The sequence below is a fragment of the Salvelinus fontinalis genome, chromosome 8 (assembly GCF_029448725.1).
Source record: "Salvelinus fontinalis isolate EN_2023a chromosome 8, ASM2944872v1, whole genome shotgun sequence".
Taxonomy (NCBI): domain Eukaryota; kingdom Metazoa; phylum Chordata; class Actinopteri; order Salmoniformes; family Salmonidae; genus Salvelinus; species Salvelinus fontinalis.
Window position 1 is genome coordinate 27,858,193 of NC_074672.1, and position 12,074 is coordinate 27,870,266.

A 12,074-nucleotide genomic window follows, 5' to 3' on the forward strand; every position below is an offset into this window, starting at 1 on the left:
GTTTGCAACTGCACACGGGGACAAAGATCGTACTTTTTGGAGAAATGTCCTCTGGTCTGATGAAACAAAAATAGAACTGTTTGGCCATAATGACCATCGTTATGTTTGGAGGAAAAAGGGGGAGGCTTGCAAGCCGAAGAACACCATCCCAACCGTGACGCACGGGGGTGGCAGCATCATGTTGTGGGGTTGCGTTGCTGTAGGAGGGACTGGTACACTTCACAAAATAGATGGCATCATGAGGGAGAACAATTATGTGGATATATTGAAGCAACATCTCAAGACATCAGTCAGGAAGTTAAAGCTTGGTAACAAATGGGTCTTCCAAATGGACAATGATCCCAAGCATACTTCCAAAGTTGTGGCAAAATGGCTTAAGGACAACAAAGTCAAGGTATTAGAGTGGCACTCACAAAGCCCTGACCTCAATCCTATAGAAAACCTGTGGGCAGAACTGAATAAATGTTTGAGCAAGGAGGCCTACAAACCTGACTCAGTTACACCAGCTCTGTCAGGAGGAATGGGCCAAAATTCACCCAACTTATTGTGGGAAGCTTGTGGAAGGCTACCCAAAACATTTGACGTTAAACAATTTTAAAGGCAATGCTACCAAATACTAATTGAGTGTATGTAAACTTCTGACCCACTGGGAATGTGAAAGAAATAAAAGCTGAAATTAATCATTCTCTCTACTATTATTCTGACATTTCACATTCTTAAAATAAAGTGGTAATCCTAATTGACCTAAAACAGGGAATTTTCTACTAGGATTAAATGTCAGGAATTGTGAAAAAACTGAGTTTAAATGTATTTGGCTAAGGTGTATGTAAACTTCAGACTTCAACTGTACGTTTCCGCCATCTATTTTTTTATTTCATTTTATTCAACAGTAAAATGCAAAACACAAAATACAGAATAGCCAGAGGGATTACACAAATAAATAAGGAAGATAAAAATATAGAAAATCAAATACAGACATGTAACGGATACATTTTTTTTTACTTTTTTTTTTGCATACGTTTTAATGATTCTAAATAGTTTTCCAAATCAGATTTTATTTTTAAATAAACGGCTTTTTCTTCATAAAATGTGATTTTTTTGTGTGAAACGTTTTCCTAATAAAATAAAGAGATTTATGACATACTGACGTTTAATGGTGGAATCAGTGTAGTACAATGTCAAACTTAGATATTTCTAGGACAAATTAGCTAGCAACAGCAAGCTAGCTAAATAGGAAAAATTAGCTAGCAAGTGCAAGCTAACTAGCTAAATTTCCATACATGTTTAATGCTTTTCGACCAGGTCACCTAATTAATGTCATTGGTTCAGAGTTTGTTTTGATATTTTAACCTGCATGTAGTGATTGCATTTGATGTAGAGGGACAAAATAAATGTATGCACGATGGCGCACGCGCGCAGCTGGTTTGGGTTCCGTGTTATTAGCCCTTGGCAACGCAGATGCTCGTTGACGAGCGCGAGCAGTGTGGGTGCAATAATTGAATAACAGATTTCTAAATTTATTTTGCAATGCTGGCGCACGCGACGAGAGCAGTGTGGTCAGCCTATATTACACGGGTAGAATCTATGGATAATCTTAAAGGTGAACTCCTTTACTTTATTGGTCACCATACATTTGTGTGGAGTGAGTCAAGCACCGGGGCAGTTTAATTGAAACGATTGAAATCCCCCCCAAAATATATATCCCTTATTAAACTATTGTTTAATTTCTTATCTAGTAAACCCATGCCATTCACCTGGATATTGCTTACATTAGATGTTCCAAAATATGCATTATTCTGAAGTAAGATTTTATCCCACTAGGTATAGCTTTTATAACAGTGTCATATTCCTTGCTTGAAACCTCGAAGTTGTATATTTCTATAAATTCTCTCTGCTTAAATAGATTCCCACGAATACTAACTAATTGGCTGACAAGGACAATCTTTTACGAGAACCAATTACGGTAAAATAACATCTTGTTTCTATGTAATATCGACCCATTATTCCATATAAAACATTTATGAGGTGAAAAGTTCTGTTTATACAGCAAAGACCAGCACATTAAAGCCTGTTTGTGAAAAGCCACCAATTTCACAGGAAGTTTACCCATGTGAGGGATTTGTCTGTGGTACTACATTTCCCATCAACCCCCATTCTTATCTTGTACTCTCAGCTGAGTGATCTGACAGCGACCGACCGCTTCTTCCCCAATCGCTCAGCAGCCGGGGAGAGGCGAAGGGCAAAGGAACAGCAATCATGGAGCAGTTGTAGGGGATAATGGACAAGCCTCCCCTTCTGGAAGAAAGCAAAGAAACCAAAGCTACATGACCGAAAACGTAATTCCCAAAGCGGCAACGAGAAACACAAGAGTATCAATCATGCAGTTCAAATACAGAAGAATCGAATAATCTATTCCAACGAAAGGGTTCTCCGTGATCCTTCAAGGTTGGAACCGCTTCAAGCCGTCCCGTCCCCACATTGTACGTCGCTGGCGCATCGACCGCGGTTGATCGATCACCATCGTCCATAGTATGTCGGTGGAGGACCAGCGCTATTCCGACGCGATGCGGGTGCTAGAGGCCGGACCGGAGTGGCTACGAGCCGAGATCGAGCGCCTTTCCCGGGAGCTGAGTGAGACTACCCATGAGAAGATCCAAGCGGCGGAGTACGGGCTGGCGGTGCTGGAGGAGAAGCAGCAACTGAAACAGCAGTATGACGACCTGGAGATCGAATACGAGACCGTGCGCCAGGAACTGGACATGCTCAAAGAGGTAGGCATATAAGTAGTAGTCTTTTACTGGTGTTTATTTACTGCACTAAATGTACAGTGCTATAAAATACCATCGATTTTATGTTTGCATGAATGATATGGGCCCTATGCTTATTTATTATTGGCAGCTGTAGGCCTAGCCTATGATATGCCCTGAAATGCCGTTTTTTTAAACATTCTATTCTGACCAGTACTCCCCACCCCACAAGGTCAGCTGTAAGGGGTGAGGAGATGATGACGTATTTGTAACCTTGCCTCATGCTCTATCAGTGATTCCCCTGGCCTCTGTGGGTGCATTGATATTCTTGCCATACTGCCTCTTCTCTCTAGCTCCGTGCTTAGTAATATTTGCATGCCCATACAGTGTTTGCTGTGTATAGTCATGTTCTTTGTGATTTGAAATGTGAACTCTAATACATTGCACCGCTGAAATAGTACTCTGATGAAGATGAAGATGAGTTATCTGACCAATGCTGAAAGTTTTATCATCACAAATGTATTTGAGTAATGGTTATCCACTGACACCCTGCTTATTAAGTGCTTTGATAGTCTATGAAAAGAGCTGTAGAATTGTAATAAATGATTATTATTAATGTGTAACTAATTAAAAAGTGGACATTCACTCCATTGCTTTTGGTTGATATGGTTTAATTTCTAATTTACACACACATGAAAGCTTTCAAATGCTCATTAAGACAGTACTCTTACTAAAGCAGTCTCCCAAACCAGAGGACCTGAATGATCTGGTATTTCCAGTACGGTTTGAAAGAGGCGGGCATGTGGTTTTTGAATTTTGAAAGTTCCCGCCTGAAAAGAGGAAGGATGAGTAACTTATTAATGGAGGAAACTAAAGGAGTTCCGACCATTCAGGAATGGGAGGAATGCTGACTGTTAGTCAGGGCAGGGAGACAGGATAAAGGACTGTCCTGTGTTTCCAAACTGTGAAAACCCCTTTCCCACTTAAATTTCACATGCCAGTCCTAGATCTCTCTTCCCTTTCCTGGCAGAGGTTTCAGCAGCCTTATGATTTTGATTAGGTGAGAGAGAGCAGGGTAAGAAGTGGGTTAGGGAGTAAGAGAGTCAGAGAGAACCGCTGCAGCGGCTGAACAGCTCACGTGTCCCAGGGCAGTTTGGTAGAAAAAGGGGATGCCCTTTTTAGCACTGAGGAGATTTCTTCCCAGAGCGTCACTTCATGGCCTGGATGAGTCGCTTCCTCCTATGTGGAATCCATTTCTGAGGGGTTCCACCAGTTAGCACAGCCACAAAGTCAGATTCCACAGCCAAAAAGTCCACATTGGCTACAAACATGATCTTTTTGGTTTAAGGTTAGGGTTACATTTGACATTTATATTTTAGACATTTATCACGACTTACAGTAGTGATTACATACATTTTGATACTTATTTTAAGGTTTAGAAAAACAATTGTAATAAGATTAATTCTGGAAATTGGTGGGGTTTATGACTTTGTGGGTATATAAGCTAGTGACGACTCAGATCTTACATCCCTCTTTCGTCCCACATGACTAGAATAGACCAATCATTCGTGCTCAGTGGGCCGGGTACCCCATGATGCTGCACTCCTCCTTGCCTTGCTTAACATGTGCACAGCTCCCTTGGGTGTGTGAATATGTGAGTGGGATGAGGATTGAGATGGAAAGAGAAAGGGAGGGAGGCAGAGAAAGAGAGAGGCAGAGAAAGAGATAGAGGTACCCTTGGCTGAACAGATATGACGCAGTAAAATCTGAAGGAAATTAGCTCATTGTTTCTCTCTATCCCCCCTCTCCTCAGTCTTCTCTCCCATTTTCTTTCCTTCCCTATTGCATGTCTCTCTTTCTCTCCCCCTTTCTCTCCCCTTCTTCCTCTGTGCATAGTGGCTGGGTTTTAGAGAGGTTTTCTTGGGGCTGTCTCAGAAGCCTCTCTTCTGTGTTCCCATGCATTCCCCTGGCCAGAATCTCAGAATAACAACATGAAACCTCTGAATAGAGGAAACAGACTGGAAACAAGCAAGAATGGTAACCATGGCAGTAAAAGAGAGAGAATGGGATAAACTGGTTGCTCCTAGATACAGATGGAGTGCTTTTGTTTTTCGTCTGCTTTCTTGATTATTTTCCAAGCCAATAATTGTTTCAAAAAGCAGTCTGAATGACTGCATTTTTGTCTGACTTATGAAGTTAGTGACCCGTTGACTTAGTCACTGATATGTTGTAATGAACAAATGTCCAATATCCACTGTTTGTGCAGTGATTCTGGTTTGATGATCAGTCAAACTTTGTCCATTTGGAAATCAGTTCATTGTTTGTCTGGCTGCCATGTGTGGGCCTATTGTAGATATTGATATTTTTTTAAACCTTTTATTTAAGTAGGCAAGTCAGTCAAGAACAAATTCTTATTTACAATGACGGCCTAGGAAAAGTGGGTTAACTGCCTTGTTCAGGGGCAGAACAACAGATTTTTACCTTGTCAGCTTGAGGATTTGATCTAGCAACCTTTCGGTTACTGGCCCAACGCTCTAACCACTAGGCTACCTGCCGCCCCATTTGCATTGAGTCATGCCTGGATCCGAATGGTGTGTTGAAATTGAATTGATATTTTGCCATTTTAGTGACTACCCTCGATGTAGCCTAGCTAAGGAGATGACATCATTGTCATGATAAATGTGTTTCTTCCTCTCCGCTTGGTAGATGAAACAACGGTTTTATTACTGCCAGTGTTAGATGTATGGTCAAGTCCTGGCTGATACTAGCCTTCTGTCCAACACTACTTTTTTAGTATTAGAAATCCCAGAGTGCAAAGAACCTTGGTGTGACCTTGGAAAACACCCTGTCATTCTCTGCGAACATCAAAGCAGTGACTCGCTCCTGCAGGTTCATGCTCTACAACGTCTGTAGAGTACGACCTTTCCTCACACAGGAAGCAGCACAGATCCTGATCCAGGCACTTGTCATCTCCCGTCTAGACTACCGCAACTCTCTGTTGGCTGGGCTCCCCGCTTGTGCCATCAAACCCCTGCACCTTATCCAGAATGCCGCAGCCCACCGGATGTTCAACCTTCCTAAATTCTCCCATGTCACCCTGCTCCTCCGCACACTCCACTGTCTTCCAGTCGAAGCTTGCATCATCTTCCAGGCCATGGTGCTTACCTACGGAGCAGCAAGAGGAACTGCACCTCCTTACCTTCAGGCTATACTCAAACCCTACATCCCAACCTGAGCACTCCGTGCCACCACCTCTGGTCTCTTGGCCGTCCCAGCCTTACGAGAGGTCAGCTCCCACTCAGCCCAGTCAAAGCTCTTCTCTGTCCTGATGGAACAAGCTTCCCCCTAAAGTCAGGACAGCAGACAGCAGAGTCTCTACCATCTTTGGAAAACGTCTGAAACCCTACCTCTTTGAAGAGCCCAGCTCGACGCCCCCGACGCCCCCCTCCCTACTTCTCTTTTCCCACTAGCACGGACTTTGCTGATAAATACTTTGCTGAGGGAAAATGTACATGATACGATTGCAATGTGTTGTTGTTTCACCTAGCTATCTTAAGATAAATCCATTAATTTTAAGTCGCTCTTGATAAGTGTCTACTACATGACTAAAATGTAAAAATGTTTAATGTAAGAAATGTCCCATCTGTGTAGCCATTAACCACAATAATAACCAGAGGGCAGTGATATCCGGGGATTGTTGTGTTGTCTGGTCTTGTACCTTCAGGGTTAAACGTTGGCCGTAGGTCATTGGTCAAGGTTTATTGTAAAAGGTGACTCTAAAAGGAAAAACATTTCCCCTCCCCCTCCTCCATCTTCCCCCTCCCCCATCCGCCCTACGCTTTCTCTCCCAGCCCTCCTCTCCCTCTGTGGTGGTGTGTGGAGGCAGGAAGCTCTGTTATCAGGAAAGAGGACGGGGAAAAAACAGATCCCTTTTAACTCTGACTTCCTTTAGTTCGCTGTGGGATAGCAGCTGGATACCTGGTTAACATGGTCAGAGACAAGAGAGGCCTGTCTGACTGGTGTCTAAAAATACACCTTATCTATATCTGTGGGAAATATAATAATCATTCAAAATGTCTTCATATTTCATATTATACAGGAAGCCTGAATTGAATTATCTGTAACAGAAGAGACGAGTTGTTCTGTTGAAACAAACTCTTAGCTCACATGGCCTCTAGAAGTACAGTGCACTAATGCAATTATAGGTCTTCAGTCAGAATGGGTTGTCTGAATTCAAATAGCTCATTTATTTTTGCCTGCCACTGTGTGTTGAGTTAGGGCAGTGCTATTAGTAGCAATTCTGGTTTACTGCTATTAGTTTTCTATAGCGACTGCAAACGGTCTAGCTGACCTCTACAAACAGAATGTTGGCTGTCCTTTGTCTCTAGGGGTATTTAAGACTGTTGGACTACTGTCTAGTCAGGTAAATGTCATGTTGAATGACCATTTTCTCTGGAGATGGTTGTACCTGGTTACTATTTACCCTGCTGAATACCATGTTTGGTTTTCCTTTCTCTTTGGCGGTCCTCTCTGAGGACTTAGACAGGTCGGAATAAAAGACCTGGAAGATTTATACCGTGCTGTCTGTCCAACACTGAACCCTGTCCAGATGACACACTCTCTCAGCCTGTGTGTATGTCTCTGTGTGTGCACGTAATTCATATTTGTTGCGTGTTTAAAATGTTTTTTTTTTACTCTTTTGTTCCAATCTGGGTGGAACAAGCAGGTCAGAAGTTATCTTTGGCAGTGAGCAAAGTCCAGCTGCAATGGTGTACAGTAGGTCAAACCCCGGGGGCAGTCAACGACAGACTTGAAGAAGAGGACACACACACTAGTCAACACCACTTGGGAGGCAGTGTGCCTGTGAATAAGTGTGACCGAGGCTGCTACTGCAGAATGGCATATAATGGAACATGAGAGACCATCCATGAGGCTATAACTATGGATGGATTTGATATAGTATATTTTGAGGATATTTTCTGTTTTTCTATCCACTGAATACATACATGTTTTCCCCCTCATGTTGTTTTCACGTTTTCTAGTAGACAGTGTTCTAGGAATCCTCCTGCCCTCCTAATTGCTAATCGCCCTGACTTACTGTTCCCATCCTATTCCATAGAACTCATAGCTATAACATAAGGTTGCGATCTCTCTGTTTGGCTTTGCTTTTGACTTGTCATTGTTTGTGAGTGAGTGGACTGGTGGCAAGCTAACTTTCCCTCCCTAATCTTACACCCACCTCACAGGGGTAGAGGGTGCTTACTGCTTGGTGACTGTTGCTAGCTACCCATTGATAGCCCATAGCGAGGGGAAGTGGGTGGCAGTCTGAGCTAGCCGCTACGGCTACGCTGGATTAGAGTGTCCATCTGTTGTCCAGTGTGACCTACATCCTGGGTCACTTGGCTCCCAGCCCCTGTGAGGAGTTTTGGGGTGTTTCTCAGTAGTTTAAAGTGGATTCCTCTCCTCGTCTCCTTTCCGTCAACTCCTTCGTCTTCAATGATCAAATCGTATCAAAACACAACATACATTTTTTTCATATTGTAGGTTTATAAGAGGAGGTTTGGTACTTCCTTTAATTCTATAAAGTAATACAGGAACTCACCACCCTGTGATGTGAAGACTGTGGACTTTCACCTCTTACATTAACCATTTACACTCGTGGGAATTGGCCTATATGGATAGAAATGTTTCTTACAGAAGAAATATGAAAAGCATATACCCAACAATGGTAGCCATTGAAAGGGAACAGTTTGGATATTATGGGGAAATGATTAGACCAAAAGGTGAGGACAACAGTTCACTGTACACAAGACTGAATCCAATCATTACACTATTGATTTTATGTGCATTGTACATTTCATTTGTTGATATCGAAATCTGAAAATACTCAGGATATATTCAGTAACATGATAAGACTATTCTGTGGGGTAGGTGCAACATAGGACAAAAACACTACAAGGCTTTGAGTGACAGGACTAGCTGGTGTCTCCAAGTGGACACAAACCTCCAAAGTGTGCACAACTCCTAAGCAATTTCAATTCACTTTTATGACGTAAAGAAGAGTTTTCAACTATAAGGTACTTTTTATCTCTCCTAGCTGTGCCGTTGAGGAACTAGAGCAAGCACACCTGTAGTTGTTTCATTTGGAACACAACCCTGCATCCCCGCCATCACACAATTATTGTTGTTGTTTATGGAATCCAAGAACGGTCCATTAGAAATCGCAATCTGGGTTAGGTGGGAAAGATTTAAAAGCTTCTTCTGTTGCCAACATGATTAGCTAAGTTATAAAATACGATCTTACAGTGTTAGACTTTCACAAGGCAATTTAGAGAAACAGATGGTCATTTTGGTGCACATAGAAAATAGTCATGAGTGCATTGAGGTGCGTGTGCCCCGGCAAATGTTCTGCACAATGAACAAACAGGCTCATTCTGTTCAGACCAATCCAGGGTATGATGCCATGTCATCTTGTAACTGTACATCAAACATAGTGATCATAAGCGTTGACATTTGATATGACTTGAGTTTTATGACTTGAAAATGTAAAGTACACATTTGGACTCACAGGTGTTTGACTTGGTTGTATGACGTCAAAGCACTATTTATTATAATCTTCAATGTCTTACTTTCAAAATACATCAAGCCATCTTAATTTACAGCATATCCCTCACTCAGACAACAAAAAAATCGCAAATGTTACCCAATTAGCCCAAAACTGAAATGTAGATTTCCTCAACCCCAATCTTAATCATGACTATTACAGGGATGAGTGGTCAGGGGAAACTTCACTGATTGTGGCATGTTTGTCTTGTGGTGAAGTTGAGGCATGATGTAACATTATCTCAAGCAACTGTTGCTGTTACATGTAGTATCTCTAAATCACCCAGAATGTCACAAGGTTGACCGAGTGGCCATAAAGATGTCAGCATTCTCTAATTATTATGGGACCAGACAGCAGTCCCATAGCCTTCTCTTTCCTTCTTTTTCCTTCTCTTTCTGTCTCTTTCTTACAGACCTCTCTGTAAGTCAACACACAGTTGTCATAACAAAGGCAAGTGTTCTCTGGGTTCTTGTGGCATTGCGGGGGGTGTCATTCAGCCATTCTCACTCACTCATTCACTCACTCACTCACTCACTCACTCACTCACTCACTCACTCACTCACTCACTCACTCAGCTGTGGAATTCTCCCTGACAATCGGAGTCCAAGACAGGGTTAAGTTTAATAAAAACTGTCTCTGTCCTTGACTCGCTGGTCTTTGTGTGCCTGAGCACGATGGGGTTAACAGGTCTTGGGTGTCACAGACGAAGGGAGAGTGAAACGCTCACAGAGGAGAACAAAATACAGATTGAGAGAGGCGTCCCTTTGTGGCCATATTTGAAAGGACAGGTCACTTTTAAATGCCAATTCACTAACATACATATGTCCTTCAAAAAAGATGTTTGGTGTGACTTTAAATTCTTCCACTGTGTTTGACCTAGGATCCCCATTGGATAAATTTTGAAAATAGGAGGAGGATAACACAGTCCCATCTGCTGCCTTATAAGGGAAGAAATGTCGGAAGGTTTGATTGTAGTCCAACGGTTGGATTGGGCTCTGGTAGTAGGGAGTGTTTGTCTGGTGTGTTTGCCCCAGTATGGAGCCCTGATGGTGGGGTTGGTCAGAGATGGACAGGGCCTCCCTCCCTGGAGCCATCAAACCGTGTGTGTTTGATGGGGATTCTTCTCTAAACTATGTCCCTCCTCCTGCCCTCTCCCCGTAATGTAGAGGGTATTTTAACAGGCCCTTTCATCTGTGGCGGCCCTGCGCCGGACATCCACGCCGCAATTAAGGGGTAATCTTTTCTAAATGGCACTAAATAAAGTCCCAAATCCCCTCCCTTCTGGGCCTAAGAGGATGAATCCCAGCCACTGTGCTCAGGGCTTACGGAGGTCTGGGAGCCAGGCCAGAGCCCAGCGACACTCCACGCTCAGCCCAGGGAAGGGAGGGCCTGTCTGGGTGCTGCTGCCTGACACTCCCCTGCCCTCCCCTGCCTGGTGCTCTCCTGCCCCCCCCCCCCCGGTGCCCTGCTAGCCTACTCGACTGTCTGTCTGCCTGTCTGTCTCCACCGGGTCTGTCGTGCTTCTCTGGTGTCCTATAGATTAGGCCAACCTGAAATGAAGTCAGATAGAGGATGTGTGGGTCCAATGTGAGGTAGAGCAGAAAGCAGTGTCAGCAATGTCTCAAAAACATAACCTTCAGAAAAGAGTTCCACTCTAGATTTGTCAAGTGAAGCCAACAATCTATATCTGGTGTAACTACAATCACTTGGACCGAGCTACCATATATGGTGCCTTGGACTGTACAAAGACCCGACTGCTGTTAGCCTTGATGAATAAAGGGCTTTTGTTTCTACCATCAGTGATGGATAAAGGACCAGCAGGCTGTATTAATCACAGATCAAGTGTATGTTGGTTGCTGGGTGTTTAAGCCTGAGGTACTGTACAGTGAAGCACTTTGAGTTGTTTGGTGGCTCTACTGAAACAGGAGCTGAGTGTAAGTGAAGCAGAGCACAGGGCCAGGGTGGCTCTACTGAAACAGGAGCTGAGTGAAGCAGAGCACAGGGCCAGGGTGGCTCTACTGAAACAGGAGCTGAGTGAAGCAGAGCACAGGGCCAGGGTGGCTCTACTGAAACAGGAGCTGAGTGTAAGTGAAGCAGAGGACAGGGCCAGGGTGGCTCTACTGAAACAGTAGCTGAGTGTAAGTGAAGCAGAGCACAGGGCCAGGGTGGCTCTACTGAAACAGGAGCTGAGTGTAAGTGAAGCAGAGCACAGGGCCAGGGTGGCTCTACTGAAACAGGAGCTGAGTGTAAGTGAAGCAGAGGACAGGGCCAGGGTGGCTCTACTGAAACAGTAGCTGAGTGTAAGTGAAGCAGAGCACAGGGCCAGGGTGGCTCTACTGAAACAGGAGCTGAGTGTAAGTGAAGCAGAGCACAGGGCCAGGGTGGCTGTATTGAAACAGGAACTGAGTGAAGCAGAGCACAGGGCCAGGGTGGATCTACTGAAACAGGAGCTGAGTGAAACAGGGCCAGGGTGGCTGTATTGAAACAGGAACTGAGTGAAGCAGAGCACAGGGCCAGGGTGGCTGTATTGAAACAGGAGCTGAGTGAAACAGGGCCAGGGTGGCTGTATTGAAACAGGAGCTGAGTGAAGCAGAGCACAGGGCCAGGGTGGCTGTATTAAAACAGGAGCTGAGTGAAGCAGAGCACAGGGCCAGGGTGGCTGTATTGAAACAGGAGCTGAGTGAAGCAGAGCACAGGGCCAGGGTGGCTCTACTGAAACAGGA

General features: G+C 43.9%; 1 protein-coding gene across 1 annotated transcript in view; it reads left to right on the top strand.

Moving 5' to 3' along the window:
- Positions 1-2,165: 2,165 nt before the first annotated feature.
- Positions 2,166-12,074, top strand: part of LOC129861014 (protein bicaudal D homolog 2-like) — a 98,303-nt gene continuing 88,394 nt past the window's right edge. Inside the window, exon 1 of the mRNA XM_055932022.1 lies at positions 2,166-2,771. Coding sequence (XP_055787997.1) covers positions 2,532-2,771 — 240 coding nt within the window. The 5' untranslated portion in view covers positions 2,166-2,531. The remainder of the gene's footprint in view (positions 2,772-12,074) is intronic.